The 27965-nt window shown below is 43.5% G+C and overlaps 1 protein-coding gene across 1 annotated transcript in view; it reads left to right on the top strand.

The window, feature by feature from the left end:
- C2CD2 (C2 calcium dependent domain containing 2) overlaps positions 1-26493 on the top strand; it is a 64704-nt gene extending 38211 nt beyond the window's left edge. Inside the window, exons 9-14 of the mRNA XM_006274587.4 lie at positions 5917-6044; positions 6399-6570; positions 8319-8432; positions 9648-9775; positions 13261-13570; positions 20762-26493. Coding sequence (XP_006274649.1) covers positions 5917-6044; positions 6399-6570; positions 8319-8432; positions 9648-9775; positions 13261-13570; positions 20762-20988 — 1079 coding nt within the window. The 3' untranslated portion in view covers positions 20989-26493. The remainder of the gene's footprint in view (positions 1-5916; positions 6045-6398; positions 6571-8318; positions 8433-9647; positions 9776-13260; positions 13571-20761) is intronic.
- Positions 26494-27965: the final 1472 nt, after the last annotated feature.

The raw sequence follows: 27965 nt of genomic DNA, 5'->3' as shown, positions 1-27965 counted from the left end.
TGGAAGAACCCTTTCTGAATACTAACTAATCCTCTCCATTTACTTGAGGAGATTGGAGGGAAGAGGTTGTTTGTTTGTTTTTAAAGTATTGTTAAACTTTTTGCAGTTTTTGTTTGTAATGATTTATTAAATCTGAAAGTACTGAGCTAAACTTTCCATGCCTACAAGATGAAGACTATGTCCCTTTCAATCCCTCTGTTATGATAGAGAAGGGCTTGGTTGATAATTCATTAAATGTGGCTTAGGATAACATCTTGTTTTGAAGCCATGTTTAATGAATGATATATTAGTTACATGGACTGGTACATGTTGTGTTCAGAGTATGTAAAAATATTGGTAAAGCATTATAAAACATCAGACTATCACACGTCATCAGGTAGAGCGGTATAGATTCATAGATATTTACGGTCACAAACTCCTCCAAGACTGTTTTAGGCTGGACATAAGGAAAAACTTCTTTACTGTCCAAGTCCCCAAGGCCTGGAATAGACTCCCTCCAGAGGTAGTGCAAGCACTTACTCTGGACTTCTTTAAGAAGCATTTGGACACTTATGTTGCTGAGATCCTTTGACCCTAGCTGACTTCCTGCCCTTGGGGCAGGGGGCTGGACTCAATGATCTTCCAAGGTCCCTTCCAGCCCTAGTGTCTATGAAATCTTTGAAATATTATAATATTTCGGAAGGGACCTCAGCAGATCATTGAGTCCGACTCCTGCCCCAGGCAGTAAAGAGCGCTGAGGTCATATGACCCCAGCCAGGTGATTGTCCAGTCTCCTCTTAAAGACCCCTAAGGTGGGGAGAGCACCACCTCCCTTGGAAGCCCATTCCAGATTTTTGGCAACTCTTACCATAAAGAAGTTCTTCCTGATGTCTAACCTGAATCTGCTCTCTGTCTTAATTGTCCATTATTTCTAGTTAAGTGGCCATTATTTCTAGTTACTCCTATGGGTGCCCTGGTAAGCAGAGCATCTCCTATCCTTTCCTGTCCCCCCATGGTGAATTTGTAGGTGACCACAAGATCCCCTCTCAGCCTTCTCTTGCAGAGGCTGAAGAGATTCAGGTCCCTCAATCTCTCCTTGTAGGGCCTTACCTTCAGGCTCCCAACCATATGAGTGACCCTCCTTTGGACTCTCTCAAGGTTATCCACATCTCTCTTGAAGTGCGGCACCCAAAACTGGACACAGTACTCCAGCTGCGGCCTCACCAGTGCTGCATAGAGGGGAAGTATCACCTCCCTGGACCTGTTTGTAATGCACCTGCTAATGCACTATAAAGTGCAGTTAGCTTTACTAATCACTTCATCACATTGGCAGCTCATGTTTATCTTGGAGTCAACTATGACTCAGAGATCCCTTTCTGCTACAGTGCTGATGAGAGGGTCACCCCCCAGCCTGTAAGTGTGTTGGTGATTCCTTTTCCCTAGGTGCAGCCCTTTGCATTTGTCCTTGTTGAATTGCATCCCATTCTACTCTGCTCACTTCTCCAACCTGTCCAGATCTGCCTGGATTCATTTCCTGACCCCTAGTGTGTTTATGTTACCCCATAATTTGGTGTCATCTGCAAATTTAGACAGAGTGCTCTTCACACCTTCATCCAAGTAACTGATGAAGACATTGAACAGCACTGGTTCAAGGACCAAACCTTGGGGAACTCCACTGCTCACATCTTTCCAGGTCGATGGTGATCCATCCACGACCACTTGCTGGGTGCATCATATTAGCCCAGAGGTATCCAACCTTTTTGAATGTGGAGCCGGATCATGAACTTTTTATCACCCAGTGGGCTGGTGAGCCATATTCAAACACCCTCTGTCCTGGGCCAGAGAAACCCTGCCTGTGCAGCCCTACTGCACCTGCCTGTTACTGCAAGGTTCACGGTAGCTGCTGGTTGGCAGGGGCAGGAGGGACCCATTCTGCATCCAGCCAGCTACTGCCCCAGAGAAGGGGAGAAATAAATAGCTCCACATCCCCATCCCCCGAGCAGCACAGCCCCACGAGCCGGCGCTGCCTGAGGGGGGCTGGAGTGAGGTGGCCGCTGCACCGCAGCCCCTCACCCGCACAGCCCCGCTTACTGTGGTGCCTGGCCGCCCGCGCATGCAGCCCTGGCGGCCTCAGCGCTGCGAGCCTGGAGCGCGGGGTCCAGCAGACACCAGCTCCCACCGCCTTGCCCCGCAGAGGTCACACCAGGACCCTGCCTGCCGAGGCCCGCCCGGGGCTGCCCTGCCAACTGCCTGCGCCAGGCACCATGCCCCATTGACACCCCGCGGCCACCGAGCCCGGTGGATCCCCGGAGGTGGGTGGGATGCTGGGGGCAAGAGGCCGAGCCGGAAAGAAGTAAAAGCCGGTGCTGTCCCCAGCTCATCCTGTCAGGCGTGGCTGGGGCAGCCCCGCACCATGCAGCCCTCGGGGCGGCGGTGGCAGGACCCGGCTCACGTGATGAGCCCGGCCCCGCGGGGGTGAGCAGCTCCCCTCCCCTCCCCCACCCGCCTGTCCCAAGTGAGGGACCTTGGGCCTCAGAAAATGGCTTGGCAGGCTGCATGGTGGCCCATGGCCCATATGTTGGACAAGCCTGTATTAGCCAATTTGCCATCCACCAGACTGTGTTATCATGTCTGTCACAGCTGCTCAGTTCATCTGTGAGAATAGGATGAGATACCATATTGAAGGCCTTCTTAAAATGCAGGTAGATAACATCTACCTTGTTCCCTGCATCTAAGCATTTTGTGACCTGGTCATAAAACGAAATGAGGTTAGTCAGGCAGGATCTACCTGCTATGACCCCATGATGGTTGCCCTTCAGCATTGTTTTTCCTGCTGGACTCTCCCACAAATATTAATAATCTTAATAATTTTTTCAAAGGTTTTCCCAAGGACAGAGGTGAGGCTGGCTGGCCTATAGTTACCCAGATCCTGTTTCCTCCACTTCTTGAAAATAGAGACCACATTGGCCTTTTTCCAATCCTCTGGGACCTGATCTGAGCACTATGAGTATTCAAACAACCTGGCCAGTGGTTCTGCTATGACATTGGCCAGTTCCTTCATCACCCTTGGATGATGATCATTTGGGCCTGCTGACTTAAACACATCCAGCCCCTCCAAGTGTCCCTTTGCTAAGTCGGCACTAACAGTTGGTGGCCTGGTTTCCCTCCTGTGCTCATCTTTAATCCAATTGGGAGATTTGTCCTGATCCATGTTGAGGAATACGGAAGCAAAAAACTCACTGAAAAGCTCAGCTTTGTCCCTCCTATCTGTCACCAATTGCCTTAGTCTTCCCTGTAGGGGTCCTATGCCTGTGCCTTCTTTTTGCTCCCTATATACCTGTAGAAGGACTTTTTGTTGTCTTTAATTTTCATCACCAGCCTAAGTTCCATTGTAGCTTTGGCCTTTCTAACTGACTCCCTGCAAGTGTGAGCCAAGTAGGTATATTCCTCCTTGGTAGCTACCCCCTGCTTCCACAGCCTGTATGCCTGTTTTTGCTCCCCTAGGCTTTCCTGGATTTCCCTGTTCAGCCAAGAGGGGTTTTTGTCCCCTTTGCCTCCTTTCACGCACAATGGGATTGTCTCTTCCTGCTCCCGAAGGATCGCTCCCTTTAGAAACGACCACCCTTCCTGGACTCCCATCTCACCAATGCTCCTGATCATCAGTGCCTTATTAACTAATCTCCAGAGCATATTGAAGTTGGCCTTTCTGAAGTCTATCACTTCTGCCCTACGGTTATCTTTCCACCCTTCGCCGGATTGGAAATCCAATCAATTGATGGTCACTAACCCGTAGGTTACCTTGTATCTTCAGATCCTTCCCCCCAGGTCATCCCCTGTAGCCCACACCAAGTATGGTATGGATAGCTAGCATATTTCATATTGAGTTACTTCCCCCACTTTTGGAAATTAGGACTCTAAAAATTCCCTTGGTTTGTAGATTTCCTTTTCAATGGAAATAAGTGAGTTTTTGGAGGAGAAATAATGATGTAGCAAAAAGATGGAAAAAGTTTTTTTTCAGCAAGTTAATGTAGGGGGCTTTGTGTACGTGTGTTGGGATGCAAAGAAGCATTTTTTTAAAGAATTTATGTGTGTGTCTAGAGGGAAAGAAAAGCTCAGAAATTGCCTGAATTGTAGAATAATTTCCTCAAAACAATTATTAAGGGTGTAAGTTTTAATTCTAGATACTAAGTTTGTATCGTTGCTTACCAAAATTTGTTGCTAGACTCTTCCAGTTATTGCAAATGTTTGCTGCATCATGTTCTTACCATCTTTTAGTGCAAACCTGTGTTTGTTTTGGATCATCATGCTCCTGCCTGTTTAAAGTATGAGTGCCTTTTATGTGAAAATTGATAGCAGTAATAAAATCTTCTAAGGATTTCACAGTGTCTTTGGCCTTCTCAGTTTCCAGAGTCAGAACTCTGCTTCAAGAAAGGGCTTATGTTTTGATTATTTTAGGTTTTTAATTGTTGATAGGGATTTATAGAGTATATGGGATGTTTGTTATCAGATTCTTTTTGGTAAAACGGCATTTTTTTTAAGATTAACCTTTTCATCTGCAGACACTAAACTGCAATATGGCAGTAAAAAGACAGAAATGTCTGCTTTTTTAAATATGGAGGTCTTGGCTTTATTGCTTAAAGATACTAGTTGAAATTGGTAGTTTTGCCACTGTAGAATTTTTGTGTCTTCCAAGAGTAACACCTGGATAAATGTAAAGGAGAATGTGTCATCTTAGATTGTAACAGTGCTGTTAGCAAAATTAACATAACTTTAATCTGTGCTTGTTGCCTTGCCAAACTCACTTCTCACCAGTAGCCACTTGGGAATGAATTTCCTGCTGGGTTAATTACAGTAGCTGTTCAGACATTCCATTATATTGCTTGTGTAATTCTCCTCCATTAACTAGCCAAGCCGTGTGCATTCAGCCGGAAAAACATTGTGGTAACCGTTTGCTGTACGATCAGCGTGTATGAGTAGCAGCCCAAATCATGATGTAATGTACATTTCTTCATTTCATTGCCTATACCATCATGCTCAAATTGGCACGTACAATACTTGTGCACAGTACTGATAGACACTGTGCTCATGTTATTTATTGAGGCGGGATTTTTTGGTTCAGTTTTGGTACATTGTGTCTTTGTGATGCTCCAGTGATCTCGCCAACCTAGCCTCTTCCCATAAATTGTCCCATACTTGTTACCTTGCCAACATTCATGGGTACAAAGGTATAGCAGGACTATCCAGCTGACAGCCCAGAGGCAGCATGCAGGCCTAGATCTGGCCCATGGGGCCAAGTGAGTTGGACAGCCCTGAGGTACAAATATGTGGTGACTTGAGAGAGAGAATCTGAACTCCCCACTCAAAGACCAGTAGACGAGCATTCTTAATGCATTATGCCCATCTAATGGGAATCCAGAGGGCCTTCTTTAAAATATAAAACAAAGGCAGCTGAAGAAACTTAAGAATTCAAATGCTTTTCTTCAATTCCCTCTTTAGAGCTATTTTCAGATTAACACCACCCCCACCGCCCCCATACCTTCTGTAGCACAATACAGAACGTCTGCACTGTATCTCTATTGTGAAAGGTCAAGGACTCCTGAATACACCCCTCTCACTCATGCACTCCAGCTCAGAAATATGCCATTGAAGGTGCTCTGGGATATCATCCTCCCTTTTGTATGCACACATGTACATAGGTACTCTTTTACACTTCCTGGGTTTGGCATGTTCAAGTAGGAGTAGGTAGACAAGGTGTGCTCAAGACCCATCCCTATGGCCAAGGGCACTATTCCTTACACTATTAGGTGCCGCAACAGTCTGAAGTAGCAGTGGTCTTTTACTTTTCTCCCTCGAACCTTATCAATATCTTTATTGATATGGTCATTTTGAAAGCTGAGATGTGGCTTTATAGTGGTGTTTTTTCCCCATTTATTTTAGGTACCTTTTCAGCATGGGCAACAGTACCTTTAGACTTGTTCAAGAAGCAGCCTTCCGGACAGCAGAGCTTTACGCTGAACAGCAGACCCAGCTGTGGTAGCCCTGTGTTAGGATCTGTCACGGCAGAGGTATCAACATGCTTGTATTTTGGGCTTTCAGGGTCAGAAGAGTGCAGGTCCTGCCTTGTGTATATTCACACCAGCTCAAAGTGGATGTGAACTGCTACTAAATCAGAATAGCTGTGTGCTGCTTTAACACTAGTGTATGCAGCTGCAGAGTAACACTGAATCTGACCCTACCTGTCTTCCAAATAAAAGCTGTGATTGCTAAAGGGAAAAGTTTTTAAGGAATAATTTGGGTATTTTAACTGAAGAAAGGGACAGCAGCTGGAATTATGGAAACCATGCCCATTTCTCTTAAGCTTCAGTTCTTATTTCTAAATACAGATCTTTCTTTTTTTTTTTTTTTCTTTTTCTTTCTAGTTCTCCTACATTGAACCCAGTGAGTTAAGGTCCTGGCAAGTTCCTGTTCAACTCCCTGCTACTAAGGTAGAGAAGGATCGAACTGTGATGCCCTGTGGCACTGTAGTCACTACTGTCACTGCTGTAAAAACCAAACCTCGTCTAGAAGGAAGATCTTCTCCTCTAAGCTCAGGTGAGGAGACTGTTAAAGCTTAAAATGTAAATCTAGGTTTGTTTCTGAAGAGAGTATGTGTGCACATGTTTGCATGCTGCTTGTTACTTGTGGAGGGACAGGTGCAGAAATAGTAATGCTGTCCAGATCTATCTGGGTTTTTTGTGACGGGAAGTAAAAAAATTTCTTCTGCATGATGTTTGCTGTAATGCCACTGAGCTCAACCAAAAGGATTCTTTAGTGGAAACAGAGTTAGGTTCCTGACAAATCAGGTGAGAGAGGATTGTCTGAGGTTTCTCTCAGTGGATATTTTGAATATCTGAGGTTTCTGTCTTGTGAAGTTTGGGTTTTATGTATATATGTGTGAATATCTAAATGGGGGGGGATTGTGGACAATATGATGCTACTACAGATATCCCATATGCAGTAGATTTGTATCTTTTCTTGTACAATTGTTAAGTTGACTTAAATCAGTCTGTCCCTGCAAAAAGGTGACACTGACTATCTTCAATGCTCTCGTACAAGATATAGCTGTTTGTCTCAGGTACTCATGGAAGGTGAGGGTGGCAGAAAGTGGTGAGTGTGCTTCCAAGCCCTATTTTAGACTATTATTTTCTTTCTTTGATTCTGCAGCTTGTCCCCTCCATGTATGTACAGATGAGAGAAGATGCAAACTGAGCCATAGTACTGTGTACCGTTTTAAACTTAGTTTTAATAATTTTTTTGTTCTTCTTCCCCAACACTATAATGCCAATCTATGCTAGCATGTAGCTTGTATATGAGTCAGGAATCCGTACTACAGAACAATCTGATAACTCCACAGCCATTAAAGAGTTAGGGTATTCAGTAGAATTTTGAACAAAGCAGACCTTAAGATTTCAGGATCAGAATCACAATCAAAACAATTTTTTTGGTATCTGGCAGATGCTTGTCTGCATGACAGAACTACCAGAGAAATGAGTAAAACTGCTCAAGTCTTGCAGAGTCTTGCAGAGACTGCCCAGAGATGCAGAGTTTATTACGGACTAGGCTGTGCCTCTCCTTAATCCTCAACTACACAACTATTTTTAAAGTGGATCAGCAGTGTTGTGTGAAGAAGCTTGCAGTGTCTGGTTTGACTATGTGTCTGGTGATGTTAGCCCTTCTGCAATAGGCACAAAACCTAAAACACCAAAATAGTGAGGAGGGTAGAAACTACGGACAGTGAGTCAACTAATAATTACAGCGTGTTGGAGCAGACTCAGTTAATCGAGTCTGCTGAAGTGTTGTAATTACCATGTTCCAGCAGATTGCAACATCATGTGCGCTGAAAAATGGTGGTGGGAGCACTTTAACTAAAGCTCACTCAGCACCCCACCACCTTTTTATCAGCATGGGGATGCTGGTACATGTGATGTTCCCGGTGCTTTAATTAAAGTGGCTCTAATTTAAGTACCATTCTTCCGCCCCCTTCCTCCCCCCCAACTCCCGGAGCACCTGTATACATGCCCTGTTTTCCTAAATCTATTGTGTCAGTTTTAAGGCACCTGTATTCTGTCTGGAATGTTTTAATAATACTTAAATAATCTTCTAAACAGAATTCATTCATTTTAAAATGTCATGAGAGTTCTTTTTATATTATTAGTGACTTCTATTGCAAATTCATTAGGCTTCTTCTAAAAGCTAAGTTTACATTGGGAGAAGAACTTTTTTTTCCAGACACGTATAACAAATAACTACTGCTAAAGTGTACAGAGAAAAATAATAGGGAAACTTTTTTTTTTCTTCAGAGTCTCCTGTGAAAACTCCTGTGAAGGTGAAGGTGATTGAGAAGGATTTTTCTATTCAAGCAATTAGCTGTCATGGTGCTCCAGTCAGCAAAACTTTATCATCTTCAGATACAGGTAAAAGGAAAACATCTGAAGCTTGCAACTAGTGTACCTATGTCTCTGCTGTGTATTGGATTAACCTAATCCATTAAACAGCACACCCATAGGCTGTTGCCTTTGATCACGTACTGCAGTGTTTGTGTTAGCAGAGGTCACAGAGAGAGGAAGAACAGTGGGTTACAGCAGACGTCTGTCAAGACAGGAATTCGTTTTTCAGAAACAATCTGCTATGAGAGAAGGGAAAAGAGCAGCAGTCAGGCTGTGGAATTTAAAAGGGGCAAAACCATCTAGTCCACATCTGCTAAACCCCTTTCACCATAGGCTACAATACATGAAACTGGGAGGGAAAACTTCAGAAATTGCCACCTGGGCTAGTACCGAGCCTGCCAACCAGAAGGGATGCTTTGGGCTTAACTTGATGGAAGGTAGCACATGAAAATCAAAAGGCTGGATTCTTTTCCAAGTTGAATTACCTTGGGCAAGTTGTGTATCCTTGCTGTGCCTGCTTTTCTACCTTTATAAATCACATGATTAATACAAGATAAAAAATGTTAAAATTCATGGTGTGGGTTGTGGGATCTTTAGTTTGGATTCTATTTTGTAGCTCCTTCCGTTTAAAGTAAATTGTCACTTCTCATCACAACAACCATCACATCCTTCAGAAGAGTCATGGAAGTTGCTAATTGGAAAGATTCATGAGATCATCATATCTAGCTTGAAATGAGACATGCAGTGGCATTTTCCTCCTCTCAGAGTAGCCAAGAGTGCATGTAGGACAGCCTGCAATCAGCATAGCTAGCTCTTTCAGCAGTCAAAGAAGTTGCTGGAAGATAAGAAACTGTTGGCCTGAGGACAAAATCAGGGTAGGAAGGAGGAGTAGATTCAGTCCCTGCACTGCTGTGCCTGGTATGTGCACATTAAACACTTAAAATTAGAGTTTCCATAGACCTTTAAGGCCACTTCAGGCATTTTGCAAATAGTTGTATGTGAAGCTGAAGAATTAAATGTGCATAGCCCCAGATCTAAAGGAAGGAGTGAGAATAATGAAACTTACCAGCAAAATGATCCATTGGATTGCACTGGGGTACATGCAATTTGTATAAACAACTTCTGTATTTTTTTTCTTAAAATTCAATTCAACCTCCCCTCTTCCTGCTTTTGAACTCAGTTCTTCAGTTCTTGCCTTCTTTTTTTTTTCCCCCCACCATAAACACTTTCCTTTCTTTTCAGAGCTGCTGGTGTTGAATGGCAGTGATCCAGTTGCTGAAGCAGCCATTCGACAGTTAAGTGAGTCTGCAAAGCAGAAACTGAAATCACCTAGAAAGAAAAGCACCATTATTATATCAGGAGTGTCCAAGGTAGAGTTGAACATCATGGTCTTGTTTAATGTTGTGTACTGAAAAGACTTGTGCCCTTTAATGCATGTTCTCATCTCCACCATTCAACCTTGTGGTATGTTTTCCTCTCCGCCCCCAAAAAGGCTTATCGTCTCAGTGGGTGCCTATACACATGCAGGGAGGCTGCTCCAATGTGCTATAATTACAGTGCATCAGAGCAGACTTGATTAATCGAGTCCTGGAACGTGGTAATTACCATGCTCCAGCAGACTCCAGTGTCACGTGTATCAGCATCCCTGTGCTGAAAAATTGCAGCAGGGGCGCCTTAACTAAAGCTCATTTATTTTTCAGCATGGTGATGCTGATACACGTGATGCTACAAATGCTTTAATTAGAGCAGCTCTTGAAGCCACTAATAATTAATTATTCTCACTTCTTCCTTTGGATTTGCAGCTATGCAAGTTTCATTCTGCCTATATACGTGTTCAGAGGTGGTAGGGGGAGGGTAGTATCTAATTCACCCTCACTGTCCTGTGTATTAAGCCTCCGCACATTTAAAAATGGCTGTGGGATGCTTTATCTAAACTTCATTTGAGGAGGTTTAGATAAAGTGTCCCACGGCCATTTTAAAACGTGTGGGGGCTTAATACACATGATGTTGCAGCAGGAAAGCCAAGGCTGCAAGGGAACTCCAACTAGCTACAAGTATGAAGGATAATAAAAAGTTCTTTTTTAGATATGTGGGGAGCTGGAGGAAAAGCAAGGGCAATATTGGACCCCCTGCTAAATCAGATGGGACAACTGACACCCAGAAAAAAGCCAACTTGTTAAATGGGTACTTTGCGGCGGTCTTTCACCAGTCCTATGGGACACCCTTGCCCATTACGGGACCGGGAGGCCTGGGTGAAGGAGACTCCTTACCCCACATCAATGCTGACCTTGTGAAGGAATACCTTGAGAGGCTGGACACCTTCAAGTCAGCTGGCCCTGACAGTTTACACCCCAGGCTACTCAAGGAGCTGGCTAGCATCATAGCTCAGCCCCTGGCACAGATTTTCGAGAACTCCTGGTGCTCTGGTGAGGTGCCCAATGATTGGAAGAAGGCCAATGTGGTGCCTGTCTTCAAGAAAGGGGGGAAAGTGGATCTGGCAAACTATAGGCCCATCAGCCTGCCCTCTATCCCAGGGAAGATCTTAGAAAAGATTATCAAAGAGGCCATTCTTAACAGACTGGCCAATGGCAACATTCTGAGGGATAGCCAGCACGGGTTTGTTGCGGGTAGGTCTTGCTTGACCAATCTCATTTCCTTCTACAACCAGGTGACCTATCACCTGGACAAAGGAGAGGAGATTGATATCGTATATCTTGACTTTAAAAAAGCCTTCGATCTGGTATCCCATGATCACCTCTTAGTAAAACTGGCTAACTGAGGCCTCGGCCTCACCACAATCCACTGGCTGGGGAATTGGCTCCGCGGTAGGGCCCAGAGTGTGGTGATTGATGGAAGCCAATCGTCATGGTGCCCTGTGACCAGTGGGGTCCCCCAAGGCTCTGTCCTTGGGCCTATACTATTTAACATCTTCATTAATGATGTGGACATTGGTATCAGAAGCGGGCTGGCCAAGTTTGCCAACGACACCAAACTCTGGGGTAAAGCGTCCACACCCGCGGACAGGAGGGCAATCCAGGCTGACCTTGACAGGCTCAGGAAATGGGCAGATGAGAACCTGATGGTGTTTAACACTGAAAAATGGAAGGTTCTCCACCTTGGGAAGAAAAACCTGCAGCATCCTTATAGGCTCAGCAGTGCTACGCTGGCTAGCACTATGGACAGAAGGGACTTGGGGGTCATCATTGACTACAAGATGAACATGAGCCTGCAGTGTGATACAGCTGCTAGTAAAGCAAGCAAAATGCTTGCTTGCATCCACAGATGCTTCTCAAGTAAATCCCAGGATGTCATTCTCCCATTGTACTCAGCCTTGGTGAGGCCGCAGCTGGAGTACTACATCCAGTTTTGGGCTCCACAGTTCAAAAAGGATGTGGAGAAGCTTGAGAGGGTGCAGAGAAGAGCCACGCGCACGATCAGAGGTCAGGAAAGCAGACCTTATGAAGAGAGGCTGAGAGCCATGGGACTCTTCAGCCTGGAAAAGCGCAGGCTCAGGGGTGATCTGGTGGCCGCCTATAAGTTTATCAGGGGTGCTCATCAGGACCTGGGGGAACATCTGTTCACCAGAGTGCCCCAACGGATGACAAGGTTGAATGGTCACAAACTCCTCCATGATTGTTTCAGGCTGGACATAAGGAAGAACTTCTTTACTGTCCAAGCCCCCAAGGTTTGGAATAGACTGCTGCCGGAGGTGGTTCGAGCATCTACACTGAACACCTTCAAAAGACATCAGGATGTTTATCTTGCTGGGATCCCATGATACCTGCTGACTTCCTACCCCTGGGGCAGGGGGCTGAACTCGATGATCTTCCAAGATCCCTTCCAGCCCTGTGTCTGCTAGAAATGCTAAAGCATTCTAATTAGAATGTGGAGCAGACTCGATTAATTGTTCTAATTAGAATGCCAGTGAGCACATGTATAGGCAGCCGTACTGACTAGTGGTGACTAGGCATGTGTATGTGTGTGTGCATGTATAAATAAAATATACCATGTTTACTCGAATCTAAGACAAGGTTTTTCCTTCAGTCATAATACGGGGAGGAAAGCCCCTCAACTTAGATTTTGCATACAAAGTCACAGCCTGAGTCAGACCATAGCAGCATCCTCCCCCACCACACACACAACTGTTTCCCCTTTGCACTTCTAGCTCCCCCACCGCTTACTATCAGGTGCAGCTCAGCTCCAACTTGGGCTGGATTCCCTCCCTGGCACAGAGCACATGGAAACTCCATCTCCTGCCCAGACACTGCTGCATTGCCTGCCGAGCCAATCAACAGCACCAACTACTATGCGGCTAGCAAGGGCTGTGCTTCTACGTGCTGTGCTCTGGGGAGGGACTGTAGCCTGATCAGTGTCTGACAATAAGGCAGGGAGGAGAGGCAGATACTGTGGGGAGGGGCAGAGGCTCTGGGGAGCTGGAGATGGGGAGTGCAGGTGGCGGGGGCAGGAGGTGGAGACAGGAAGGCTGCAGGGGGAAGACAGGGGGAACAGAGGGCAAAGGGGCTTCCTGCCTCCCCTAGTCACCTGACCCCTCCAGCCACTGCTTTCCGTGCTGTGGATTCTGTACCTGGAAAGGGAGGTCATCTTAAATTCAGGGTTGATTTAGATTCAAGTAAATACTACCAATCTAATCGAAGCCTAGTTCATTTGTTAAAGATAAAGTTAATATAGTTCCATGCTGGGAAGAAGGAGCAAAGAGTACAATGCTAGATTTCTAGCAGCCTCTGGGCAATGCAAATAGAAACATAAAAATATAATGAGAGTTTGGGATGAAAACTGTTTCTCCAGAAAACATTCTATGTATTTCTTTCTCGTATTTCCCCCCACTCCATGACAGACCTCCTTATCTCAGGACAGTGAAGCTGCGCTGATGATGGACTATGCAGCAGCCATGGATGGCTCGTGTAAAGAAGACCCTTTCACTGTGGAGGACTCTACCACAGAAGTCCCCTCAGATGAAAAGCTATCGCTGACTGCTTCACAAATACTACCTGCCACTGACCCACAGGAAAGTAACCATAGCACCTGGGGCTTGGATGATGGCAGCCAGCTATGGAACAGCGATGCACTGTTAGACCAGAACTGTGAAGAGACGTCTGGGAGTTCATTAAGCGTCTCTGAATCAGGGAGTGTGAAAAAACCTAAAGGTAGGTGACATCTTCTGACAGATGCTTAGTATGGTATCAGACAACTGACTCCTGTAGCTGGTCTGTGTCAAGCAGTACTAGTCAATGCCTCCTTCCCTTTTTTCTCAGAGTGGATTTGGTTCTGATTAAAGGCACCAAAATGATAGCCCTGATTACTAGAGTCCTCTACTTAACCACAACATGAACAATGCAGGTGCCCTGCACTTTGCCTCTTTTAAGGATTGAAAAGACACACACCAGGAGTAATAGGGTATTTCCCTCTCAGTCCAGTCTAGCCAGCTGGTTTGTCTGATCAGGCTGCTGACCAAACTGCCAGTTTCTTGATGCAAATTGATCCTTATCCATTTAGACCTATAGTAATGGAAGCCCATGTGTATGATGGTGACAATGGCACAAATCGACAGTTACTACTTATTTCTTCCTCTCTCTCTCTCCATCTTTCCTAAGTATGTAACTTCTCCATTCTACACCCCTCCCCCAAAAGGCATACTCATATCCCTGAGTCATTTAGTGCTGCTTGTACACATTAAATTACCTATTTGAACAGTTTCTCCCTCTCTCCCTTTTTAGCTTTTTTATTTTCTTCTAATCCTTTTCTAAAGCATTAGGACTACTAAAACATTGAAACATAGGCTGTGATTATTTTTTCTAAATAAGGGACAAACTGTTATAGTTTCTTCTTAAATGGGCATGTCTACACTAGATATTTACTGTGCAGTAAACTAATTTGCTACACAGTTAACATCATGCGTTTACACATGCACCTCTATTAGGCTGGAGTAAACTAATTTACTCTGCTGCTGCTCACATGCAGATAGGCTGGGGCATGAGAGTGCTTCAGTGTGGAGGCTGTCTGCCAGCTTGACCCATGCTGAAGTACCCTCATGCCCCAGCCAGCCCCTCCACAGCACATTGAGCTGGGGGGAGCAGCCCCAGGCTGGCAGGCTGACCCCCTACCAGACCTCTTGCCAGCCAGGGCTGCTCCAACCCAGCTCAACGTGCTGTGATCCCATGTGCACATGCAAATGTGTGCCCAGGAGCAATATAGTGTAGTGCAATAAGCACCGGAGTTTATTGCAGCACATTAACATGCACATGTAGATACGCACATTGAGTATCTATGGGCTGCAAGTGACCCAGGAGGTCCTATGGCTCAACACCCTTTCTTCCCCTGTGAGCCCACTTCCCTCTCCTTACCACTGATGTCTGAAATGCAGCAGTTTCACTGCTTGTGTTCTGAGTATACGGATAGTCAAATGGAGACTAATAAAGACAAGGTGTGCTGGGGGCATTTGGTTCAATTGACTCCTTCTCACTTGCTACCCCTTAACTAATGACAAACAAGTCTAACAGCTGCACGTTAGGAGCTAACACAATTCTTGTGCAGCCCACCCATGTTAAGCCTTCTTTTCCTGGCTTTTACAGATACCATTTAAAAAGTCTGCCCCAAACAGAGAGATATCTGAAAGAGATCTCCTGTGTATCTTAGGCTTCCTCTACATGTTATATTCCTTCTGCAATTAAGGTGTTAATCACAGCATAAATAAGAAGGATGACTATGCATACACCTGATTTAAGGTGCCATAAAATGAGGAATGAGCCATAAAAATGTTCCAGACCCCAGTGCAGTCACTGGACCCAGACAAAAATCAGCTGATTGTCATACCCGTGGAGACACCTGGGCTGGTCCCAGTCTCCAGTTTGGTCCCTGGCCGAGCTGACAATCAGCTGATTGCCAGGTACCATGCTTTCAACTTCCTGGTACAGGGGGAGCCTGGGATCGTGAACGTCTGCCAGGGGCCTTAGAGTTTTTCCAACTCAGTCATGGTTTTCCTGTCTTGTTTCTCCCCACCCCCACCACACCATGCCTTTTTTTTTCCACTGACCTGAATCTCTCATGCTGAGTGAGTAATTTGACATACTAATGGCTAGGAAGAGCTTAGTGGAAGAAAGGAAGATGGTGTTTTGCATGTGCTTTAGTTGTACCATGATGAGACCTAGTAATTTAGAAATTACTGTATCTGCGATTTCACTAAACATCTGAACTCTTGCAAAACTTATCTGAAAATGAATTAATTAATTAATAAACCCAAACAAACAATTGTAGCTTAGCTTTGTTTTCTTTAAATGCAGAAATACTCTCATCTTTGTACAATCCAATGTAAAGAATTTTTTTTGAAGTCTATTTAAAATAATAGTTCTCAGCATTTCACCCTCTCTTACGAAGGAAAAGCATTGCAGCGTCATGATGCAATACAGAGGCTAAAAGGTACAGTGCATCACTGAGGTGAAGTGTCACATTCTTCAATAGTGCATGGATGTCAGTATCGTGCTCAGCAGAAAAGCAAAGCAAATGGTTCATTACAGATTCATACTCTTGTATGTTTGCTGTCTGACAGCATAATTATTTCTGTGAAGTAAAACAGAAACATGATTCCCCTCCCTACCTGCTTTCATTTTTAGTTTTGATAATTCAAGAAAAGTTTGGCTTTTGCGTGATTTTTGGTCTTTAAACTCTTCAGTCATTTTGAGAGAGAGCATTTGCCAAATGTATTTTTTTCTATTTTTTTAGACATCACATAGTGTTAATGGTTAAAAAGTCATACTATTATTTTACTCTTGCATATTTCAGTTTTTTTACTTCTTACCTTTCTGACTTCATCTTTCTTGCCCATTCCCTTTGTAAACTTAAGAGGACTACTATGCCAACCAGAATTAATTGCCTACACAGTAAGTTCTTCTTGCCTTGTCTTTAATATATTAATATTTTTAAAGAAAACGTAGCTTTACTGAGATGCTTATTGTAGAAGTTAAGCAAAACTTTGTGTCCTGTTCTCTTCTTCCCTGTGTCCCCCTGCCCTTCAAAAAAATGTTTTTATTTTGTATTTTACGTTGAGACCTCTTATCAGAGTAGACCATAATGGCAAATCATTTTAACTGTAAATCCATTGCCTGTACAAATACCATGGAGATATAAAGACAGGAAGAGCTCTCTGCCCCTCTCCGGTTGTGATTATTGGATTCAAAATAACAAATGCAGAGATGTGAGTGGTTCTTGCTATTTCCTGACATCTCTTTACATTTCTGTAGCACCCATCCCTGTAGCATCTAGGAACCGACCAAAAATCTGTCTGTGATTTGAGGGAATATGATCTCATAACAGCAAATTACTTGACTCTTTGTGTTGCTTACTTTTAAACAAAAGCTCTTGGAAGCCATGACTAATCTAAGTGTCAATTACAAAAGCTACAAAAATCGCCTTTTCACTCATAAGATGTTAAAAGCACGCTGCTCACTTCTTACACAAAGTGTATCTATTTGTCTGTCTTTCTGGAAGCAAGGCATGCCTGGTTCTCAGCAGTTGCCCTAATACAATTCAGTAACTCCCAAGTATGGAAACCCAGCAGTAACCTCCTGAGCTTGTGAAGCTTTGTGATCTGCCCCATAAAACTTTAAGAGCACTGCATGCATCTGGCAACAGCTCCAACAGTTGATCTGATCATGCTAAATTTAATTTATCTGCAGACTGATCTTGGTTGGGTGGCGAGGCTCCAGTTGGCAGTTGGCCACATGCTTTCTGAACCTGCTAGAGGAGTGCTTATGGCAGGGGTGAGCAAAATGGCAGATCTGGCCAGTGGCCGGACTCCATTTCCCAGCAGCCCCCGCCCGCATCACTGTGGCAGGTTTATACGGAGACCCCTTTAGAGGTGTGCGGGCAGTGAATTGCAGCTCTGCCCCGGCTCAGGACCACACAGTCACCGCCACAAGATCCCAGCCCTGGAGCAGCTCCCCTCCCAGCTGTGTGCCCTACCAGCATTGCTGGGGCTGGTCACAGCCCTGCACTGTCATAGCCCCACCACTCCTGGGGTCAAAACTGCTTTGTGGAGTGGCAGCTGGCTTCCAGAGCTGAAGCCACCCAGTAGCATGATTCTCATACAACTCCGTCAGGTTCTGCTTGTTAACAAGTTAGCATCACAGAGTAGAGCAGGAGCCTATTTAAACTGGCTGACAACAGCTTGAGTGGCAGTAGTTTGCCAAACAGATGAGTTTCAGGATGGCAGGAAAGGGAGCCTGAGAATCTGTGTTAGACCCCAAGTCCCAGAATTCCTGTTGTGGTGCTCTGTGGGATACCTGAAGGAAACAAGACAAGTCCCACAATGCCCAGTAGCAGAGCAAAGTAGTGTTTCACATGTATATCCCTGCCATATGTAAGCAGTTGCTCTGACTGACATAGGGAACAGCTTGCTGTGTGGATGCAGTGGTTGGGGGGGGATATCTTTTTCCACAACAGTTATGTGTAAAAGCTCCTATGTGGACAAGTCTGTAGACAAAGACATTCCGTTAACAGTAGGAGCAGCCACAGCTAATTTCCAGTACAGCATCATGCAAAGGCTTCTCTGGGCTTTTTTGGTTTATACATTCACAGTAAGTAACAACAACAAATGGCATGAAGATCCTATAGTGATGGGTTCCAGTGCTAGAGACGTGGATGCAAGCTGTTGTGACTGAAAAGCATTGGAAAGTTGTCAGTGTAGACCATACTTTGTTCTTGTACTAGTCTGAGCTCCATTAGATGGATGTCATGATTTCTGGGACCCCAGTAAGTTATGCTAAGTTTTCTTCATTTTGAGAACCAGTTTTCTATCTGCTGGAAGTCTGCCAAGAAGGAATAGATGAAAAGGTCACTAATCAGTTCTGCACAAAATAGTTGTCATTTGAAAATTAGATTGCTAGACCTTCACCTTCAGACCAATTCAGCTGGTGCTGGTCTATATCAGAACCAGCTAACTCCATGCTAGTACTTCACGTCACAGTTTCAGTTGTGCTAGTAACATTCATTTATTGAAGACAGAATTCTAACATTTTTGTTGTTAAACGTCTCCCAGAAACAATCCACGCTCTTGTAATGAAAGGCTTACTGATAACCTGTGTTGTGAACAGGAAGTTACTTTGAGGTTCTGGTTATATTTGGAATGACTATGTAACAGGTTTGATATAGCTACCAGGGAAAAGTTTCAAACTAATAAGCAACTCAAGCTACCTTATTAAAAATGCACAAAAAAAAGGGGGGTGGGGAGGGGAAGATTTACAGGATTGGGACATAAAAACATTACCTGTCACTTCAATAACCCATCTTGACAAGAGTTTTTAGTGGGGTTGGAGTGAGCTGCCGAACTCTAAAGAGTATGTACTGAGCATATGCAAAATGAAACACCACTTGCCAACTGCAAAACTTTCAGTTTTTGCCAAATTCAGGTGGTTTTTGCAGGGAACTGTAACAGCCATGTCCCTGATTCCACCATGAAATCTGTCCCCTGGCAGATGTCAAGCTCTTACTTCCATGCATGAAGCACTTCAAAGAATTAAGAACTTTAACAGCAGAGCAGAATGGCTCGGCTCTTTGTTGGGGGAGGGAATCTGAGACAGATCCCAAACGTGGAAAAGGGTAAGCCCAGACTGAAGATGGGTCTTTTTATTGTGGCAACTGCTGGGCAACATTATCTGTAGCTGGCTAAGGTGACAGATACATCTAGAACAGGGTTTGGCAACCTACAGACCACAGGTTGGATGTAGCCTGAAGAACCATTTGACCCTTTCCACAGACGTGGGGCTTTAGCAGTCGGATTGATTCAGTTCAGGTCAGATGCAGGCTGTGTGCGGTGTGGGTGGGCACTAGAACCAAGCTGCTACCACTGCTTTTCCCAGTGGATGCACAGGGAAAGCACCCACTGCTGCCACTTATCCCCCACAGGGGGCATGAGGGGAATGTCCACAGATGACATGTGTCAATGTGGTGGCAGGGGTAAGCAACTGCTGCCAAGGCCCCTCTGCCACTGCAGGGAAAAGCAGTGCCGGTGCCAATTGGTTCCTAGTGCCTGCCATTCATGTGTTACCTGCCTCTAACCCAAACTGAGTCATTCTGTCCCGCAGACTGAAAAGGTAGCCGACCCCTGACATGGAATACATTATTTGACTTGTATATGTATGTTGAACATAGCATTGATCAAAAGGCATTATTTGCAGATGCCATTGCGAGCCTGTATTTGGAATTAAAATGCCACCTTTATTTTGTGCATAACTGGTTATACCCTTATTATTTCAGCAGAAATCAACACTAATATAGCAAACACCTCTTGGGTGTGGCTTGTGGAATATGTTTCCTCTCTCTGCCCTCCCCCACTGCCCTCTTTTTGAACGTGTTCTCCCGGTCATTGCTTATCTCTTCCTCATCGCATGCTGTGCTTCCTGTTGTACTTAACTGTATTAAAAGACTGGGACCTAAATTAAATGAGAGGACCCAAAACTCCTGAATTGCTGCAGCACACAGTTAATGTTGCACATTCATAAGTGGTGTTTCTGACCTTGAAAGAGCAACTGGCACTAAGCAAGTAGGGAAGAGAATCCTATAAAACTTGCAGATTAGCTCAAAAAAGTGGGTGAATTCAGAAGGTCACAAATAAGAATATTTTTTCCTAAATCCATTTCTTTACAGTAGCTTTTCTTCCTTTCATTCACCCACCTTCTTTGAGGACCAAGAGCAAACTGGCATTTTCTTTAGTACTCCCAACAGTATCAGTGAATCCTTCTTTGCTCTTACAGTAGATTAACTGTTTCTTCTATGACTTTACTGTTTACTATAATTATTATGCAAGTGTATAATAACTGTAATCTCAGTCAGAGTGTTTGTTTGCATGACAACATTTGCATGGAGTGCAGGGAAGCAAATAAATATATTTCCACTAATTAAGAGGCTAGAACTCCCCAGTGTACTCCTTGGGAAGGATGAGATGGGTGAAGGGGGGGAAATACAGTAGCATGCACCTTGTATGGACTGAAAAAGTTTGCATCTAGCTAAATTTGCCTGTACATTACCTGCATTGTCAAATAGTTAAGTATTATGGAAAAAATATTTCTAAAATCAAAAACAGATGTAGCATTGATCTCTAACATGTAGAACTTTTAATATTTTTTACATTAGCTCACAACATTCTTTGTTTCCTAGCTATCTTGCGCACCAAATGTGCAAGAGGATGCAGGTTAAATGCAAACACTAAAGATCAGTTTGTGTTTTTAAACTGGAGCTGCGCTACTCTATTTAAAAACACAATTGGGCCTTGGTCCAAAACAAAGGTTACCTAAAATCTCCCCGATTTTTTTTTTCTTTTTTTTTTCTGTCATTCACTTATGCAGGTGGAATTCTGAAAAAAAGTGCAAAACTCTTTTTCCGCCGCCGACACCATCAGAAGGATCCAGGAATGAGCCAATCGCACAATGATCTTGTTTACTTACAGCAGCCAGTGTCTGATGAAACACGAAAGAAGGGAGCAACGCTAACACGCATCTTTAACAAGAAAATTCTTTCTAAGAACAAAAGCAAAAGCAAACTGAATGGCACCCAAGTGGAACCATGTGTATAAAACTTTATGCTGTCTTATGATACTTGCACATCAAATGATCAGTTGTTTACAAAACAGTGCTAGAAGATGTAAACACAGGTAATGACATGCATAAAATGATATTTGCTAAGACAGTGGTCCAGGAATAAAAATGGCAAAGCTTGGCTTCTTGTTTCCCAAGACACCTCTAATTTTTAAAGCCTTGTAGCAAAATGTTTTCCCAGGTAGAAGTAGTACAGATAACTTGTTGTTCACTTTCTGTTCCTGTTTGCTAATATCCATAGAGTTTTGACTTGTGTGGATGGGACAGGAAAGTGGTACAACTGGGAAGCTTTTATTTAGGCTAAACATCTAATTTACATTTAACTTCTAGCTAGATACCAAGAAGTTATATTGATTAGATGACTGGATCACTGTAAAAATGTGACATACCACTGTGGTTAATGCTTCTTTAGTAAACACTGAATAATGGCAGCATAGGTCTCAACTTGAGTGCCTACTTAGGCTGAAAGTGGAAGGAGAGAAACCCTGGTCCAATCTGTATTAATTGGAAACAGGTATGTTTCTGGAAGCGGAAATAAAATGCTGGTTAAGACCACCTTCCATAAGAACTGCTAACTCAGTGTAGGTAGAGAGAGGCCTTTGATATTAGCCATAAGTAATTAAATTATGCAAATACTTATTTTGTGCATATATTATGCTAAAAAACTTTTTCTAAGTTTACTTTAAGCCTACTTGTAAACAGGATATTTAAAAACTTGTACTGTTCCTATGTATGTATTTCTCCCGTTATGCGAGAAGCTATATTGCCAATGCAAAAACTTTCTTTGGGGACTCTACGCCCTTATGTAAAGTACTTGTTAGACAAGTATACTAGCAATCATATCAAGAACAGCGCTAGGAGCAATAAATGCTGAATAGAACGTGTTTAACCCATGTACATTTTTAATAGCCCGTTTTCTTCACTTTTCAAATACTAAAGCATAATCTAGGAAACACATTTGAGGAGGTATTTTGCTGCCCTTAGTTGTTCCGTGTTATAATTATAGATTTTTGTCTTAGTGCAAGGGTTTTTTTTAATGATATTGTTTCTCTAAAAAAGGCAAAAGGGAAGTTTTAGCATTCACTTAAATTCATTGAGGGGCACACCTTTTCTCATGTATGCCTACACACATTTCTAATGTGATATACATTCCTTATTAAGAGCATAAGACTACAGGCATAGCTGGCCAGTTCTGTACCCTGGGCAGCCATGTGATACCCAGAACAGTACTCTGGTCACAGCTTTTTTGTGTTCCCATTCCCCAAACACACAGAGGCAACACCAAGACTGCTTCCCCAGTTGCTTCTTCCCCCCCATCCCCCCGCCCTTATTTATGCTACTATATAAGACCAAATCCCACTGTCTTTCTCAGGCAGAACTCTGACTTTATCAAAATTACTACTGGCTGAACTACTGCAAGTCCATTTGGAAAATTTGGCTATTAAACATATGTGGGTGTGGGTATGTGGGTGTATGTGTGTGTCTGCACGTGCTCTGAGTGGAGGTGGAGCAGTATTTTGGCGGATGCTTTTATGGGTAAGGACCAAAATGAAAATGATTGAAAAATTGAATGATCAGATTTTAGCATTTTTGTCCTAGGCTCTGAATTGCTTAGAAAATATGTTTTTAAAGGGTATAAAATAAGGAGAATCTTCAGCAAAAGCATAAACTTTTCAAAGCATGAACTGGGATGGCTGAGATGATCTAGTTGGGGGATGATTGTGGTTTGAGCATGGGGTTGAACTAGATGACCTCCTGAGGTCCCTTCCAACCCTAATTTTCTATTATTCTAACTGCCAAAAACTTTTAGCTGAGCTTATATAGTTCCTAAATGTTTTGTATGCCCAAGTGCTCCCATAGTGCTAAGGAGGTAGACTACCTAATGTGTACTTGTTTCAAATACTTGAAGGCATTTTGTATGTCTTATTTTTGAAGGTAACACTCTAGTGTTAGCTGCCTTTAAAGAATTTTTTTACCTGATGAAACATTTTGATCTGGTTTTACATATGTTTACATATGTTTGGGTTGGGGTTATTTGCTTAGTTTGGTTTTTCTTTTTTTTTAATTCCCCATTTACATTTATGGGGCCAATCTTCAGTCATCATTCAGGCAAGGTTTCTGTAAGCTTTAATTGGATTTGTGCCCAATGAGATCTGCCAGCACTGACTTTTTTTAACTACAGAATTTACGTTCAACATCATTCCAGCCAACTCTTGTTAGCCTACCAATTCAAAGACAAGAGTGGCTGAAGTGATTGGGATATGGGGTGACTTCTGTCTGGGTCACTAGGATTTCATATCCAGTCCACATGAATGAATGAAAGATGCCACCACCCAGATTTTTTTTTAAATTGAGGGTGGTTGTTGTCTTAACGAGCAGGGGTCTGCATCAGAGAAGCTACCACTACCAAACTTGTTTGACTTGGTAAAGAAGCCAAAGATTGTGGGAGCAGGGATACCAAGATGTTTTCTTACATTTCTACGCAATTCCTCCCAAACCCTTCTCCCTGCCTGCCATCGCTTTATCCCTGCTAGATTATGATACAATCTGTAGTAACTATCTAATGGAAGAGAAGATTTCTGCCTCTGATGTTGCAAGTTCATTAGCCCTATACTATCTATCCAAAGTTATTTGGCTTTTTTAAATAAAAATAGCATCTGGTACAGCATCTTGCTGGCGATCTTGTGGCTTTCACACTCATGCTTTCCTGTGCGGTTTTTAAACAATATTTTTCTCTTTATGTATATGTGAAAATTCACAAGGGAAACAGTACAACAGGCTACATAAAGTGCTATCAAATGTGTGCAAAGTCAATAAAACTAGACTCTCCCATATGTAATTTAAGGTGTCACTTGGAACGATGTGACTGAGGGGTAGGGATCACATAAACATGACCTTTTTGAGGTTAACTGTGTTTCTCTGTAAAGCTGAACTTTAGGATAAGTGCTTATGTAAACCGCTATATGCACCATAGTGCTAGGAGAAAATGATTACAGGATGTGCCTGGATCCTGATAATACAGTACAATTTACAGCTGATTGCCCAACACTATAAATTATCATCTAAATATCAGGGTTGTAAATGAAACTGTGAATGGTAATAGAAACCTCGTGTTTACTTTTTGATATTCACACAGACTTCAGTTGAACTATTCATGTGTTTAAGCACCTTGCTGAATCAGCGCCTTAATCAGAAATTAACCCAGATTAAGGTAAAGTAATCTTGTTATTCAATTAAGGGTGAACAATGTTGTTGTTTCCCTTAGGGTGAGCAGGCTGCTGAGCATAATGCAAAAAATCATCAGGAATATGTGAAACAGGTTATTTTGCCAATCTTGAAACTTAAATAAACCTGTAGAAGAAGCATAACCATTTCTTGACTGTAGAATATGCTCTCATACTCCAGATGAGGAGGTGGGGAGAAAAGCATTTATTCTTAGCACTCAGCTGTGGTAGCTTTTTTTTTATTTGTACACTGAAGTAACTTGGTGCAGTGAAGACATCTGTACCACACCGATTTATTGGAATATCAAGACAAAGCATGAAAAGAGAAATTTTTAAATAAATAACTACTACTGTACATTAAACACAAATTGTCTCTGTGTACAGTGCTGTCATGAATGTCCTAACCAATTTAATCTGCATATCTACATTAACAACAGGGCCTTGTGTTTACATAGCCTCTTCCTATGTGATCTGGAGGGAGCACCTGGAGCTAGGTGCAGAACAATATGAAGCTGCTTTGATCCAGTGGATGGAAGCAAATCAAGAGAGAAAGAAGCACTGTGCTGTAAACTTGGACTCGCGCTCGGACAACACACATATTTGTGAAACTTGTAACAAGCTGTGTCACTCTTGAACTGGGCTTTTCAGCCACAAGCGGATTCATCAGGCACCTGACTAGACCTCTTAATACGTACTCCATGATTCAGAGGATCAATGGTTGCCTATATACCTATTTATGTAGCAGCACATTCCTTCTTCTAGCTGTGCTTGATGTTTTGGATAGTTGTTAGATCCCCTATCCATAGGGTGTCAATATGTCCTGGTTTGCCTGGGACAGTCCTGGATTCCACAGACCCTCCAGTTGTACCAACCAGTGAGTGCAAATTGAAGCAAAAGTCCAGGATTGGTGCCACCCTGCCCACACCTGTCCATCCCAGCTTCTGAGCAGCGGCTGGTGAAAGCGGACTGCCTGGGGTGAGGATTGGCCCAGGGGAAGAGTCTAGGGCCAGGGCTCAGGCAGCTGTGTAAGGTGAGCCAATATGGCCACCTGCTGCCAGCAACCTCATACCCTGCTACTGGGACCACTACCGAGGCATGGGCTGCATATAGTGGACCTGGGTGGCTGCCAGAAGTGGGAGGGGAAGCTCTCTGTGTCCACAGGGCTTCATGGTGTCCCATCCCACCCTGCCATCAGAGTTCCTGGGAGCTGCAAGGTTGTGCTTGTGTGTGTGTGTATGCATGTGCAAGGGGAGGGGCATACTTATGTGTGTATGGGGGGGCATGTGTATAGGGGGGTGTGCCTTGATGGGTCCTCATGGTGCCCGGATCACAGCAGTGTCAATCGTTGCTGAGGAATGGAGACCTCTGAGCTATAGTTGGTGCCAGGGGGAGGAACCCCATACTTACCGACTTGGCCCAGCCCAGCTGTCTGCTCCAGCTGCAGATGTGGCTGGCAGATGCTGGCTCTGGGCTCTGTGTGGGGCGGGGGGAGGGGAAGGGTTGCAGCAAGCTCATGCTCACACTCCTGTTGCTGCTCTGGTGCCAGCCCCAGCTCATCCATGGAGAGAGGGTAGGGGTGTGCACATGTGTGTCCATCTCAGATGTCCTTCAAAATTGTATGTACACCGTAACTATCAAGGAAGGATGCTTTGCTACTCCAAGGAGAAGCACTTGAAAATTGTGTTATTAGGGAACCTGTTCAGAAGACTAAATTGAGGGACCAATAAATCTAATAGTTGCGGATTGCGTGACTTATTCAGATTTAGAAACATGTCCAGTTGTTAATGGACAAGTCACTGCATCCTAAAAAAACAATTCTCAATACTTTAGGGATCAGAAGGGGTCATTATTAGACAAATATGTCCAGATGCAGTGAGTCTTAATGAAGTGAAGTGAGCAGCTTACTTGGAGTGTGTTCAAGATGGCAATCCTGGGATGTGTTCTGGGTGGGGGAAAGGGTAAAACTCATTGGAGGATTAGGGCCTCAGTGACTACTTCCAGATAAACCTGCCAAACCCTAGCTAGTTTGAACATAGATTTCACAGATAACTCATATATTCTTCTTCCTCTTCCCTCAAGATAAACAGAGCTTGTTTCTGAAATCTGCAAAAAAGTTTATATCCCGCCACTGAAAAGGAGAGTACACTGACTTGTTGTACCTTACTGCCAAACTGTTTGTTTGTTTTATGTTATTAGCGCTCCAAACTTGAACTCCTGTCAACAGCAAAAAGAAATAAAACAAGTAAATTGTCTCCTTTCTATTTTTCTCCTCTCACCTTCAATCTGTTCATTATGCCCCAGTTCTTCTATTAGTGGGTACTGGCAAGAGTTCCATGACTAAAAATCAGTAATCCACACCAGAAATAAATTTGGCTGGAATCATTGCCACTGCTGACTTCTTACTAAGTTTAGCAGGAGGTTTTTTTTTATAATTATCTTCTGCACCCTAAGAAGACTATACTAATGTGACCTGTTGCTTTGACATACCAAATACTGCTTATTGTTTAATATTTATTACAGTATAGCACAGGGATGCCAAACAAGATCAGAGTTCCTTTGTGAGGGACACAATATGCACATACAAAGCTTGTGGATTTTGCAGTCAAAACTCATACTGTGAACGTGATGCATATATATGTATATGTGAAAATAGCTTGTAAAAGGCAATGGTATACAAAATGAAAGACTAAATAATTTTTACTCCTTACTGAAAAAGGAAGTAAACTATATATCATCAGATCCTTTCAAAGGGATGAAGATGGCTAAATATTCTGATCAAAACTTTTTGGGAAAAAAATGCGTTTTTTTCCCCCTAAAGTATTCTCATTCAAAAATTTCAGGGTATTTGCAGAAAAACTGAAAAAAATGTGTATAAAATGCAAAACCTCTAAAAGTTTATTTTTAAAACATGGTATTTCCACAAAACAAAAATAACAATTTATTTTGAAAAGTTTAATAAAATACACAATTTCCTGTTTCATTTTCTCTCATGCACCAGCTGCTGTTTCTGCAAGCTTACCGTCTCCAGAGTTAAACCAAGACACAAATATTTAATCTACTGTGGAGTTAGATCGGGGTGGGCAAATATTTTGGCTGGAGGGCCCCTTAATGAGTTTTGGTGAGCTGTCAAGAGCTGTAATAGTAGCCCTGCCCCTTGACAGTTACCCTGCCCCCTGGTTACCATCTTGGGACCTGAAGTCCCACCCCCTAACCCCTGATCTTTGCCACCAGAAGTCCCTCCCCTTGCCCCCAGAAGTATTCTTGTGGGGGGAGGGGTGGAAATTGCCATCTTGGTACCAGAAAAAAACCCAAATCGTACACCAAAAGTCAAACATCTACTATGTAGTCTCCCATGCTGTTCACCTGTGCATCGAGTTTGTGTGGTCTTTTCCGGCTTCACCGTCACTTTAAGGAAGAAACAGGCTTGTTAATGGGTTGTACCTTGGTTGGTGTCCCAGGGGGTCTTGCCTGCCACATCTTTGCTGGAAAATTATTACAATGGGGAGGAAGATGGTCTGTCCCGTCCCTTCTTGTACCTTCCTTCAGTCGCCCTGGTTGTCCTTCCTGCTCGGGGCTCTGCCCCCCTACACCCTGCCTAGCACCAACCAAGGAAATCATTCCCTGGGCCACCAGAGTTGGTACCACGTGCATTTTGGGTGTCTTGGCCCTTTAAATTTATGACAGTGGGATCGGAATGTTGTTCGATCTGAGTATTCCCTACTGCACCTTGC

The sequence above is a fragment of the Alligator mississippiensis genome, chromosome 1 (genome assembly GCF_030867095.1).
Source record: "Alligator mississippiensis isolate rAllMis1 chromosome 1, rAllMis1, whole genome shotgun sequence".
Classification (NCBI taxonomy): Eukaryota; Metazoa; Chordata; order Crocodylia; family Alligatoridae; genus Alligator; species Alligator mississippiensis.
The sequence above is the reverse complement of the archived record's forward strand: the minus strand, read 5'-3'. Positions and strand labels throughout refer to the sequence as shown.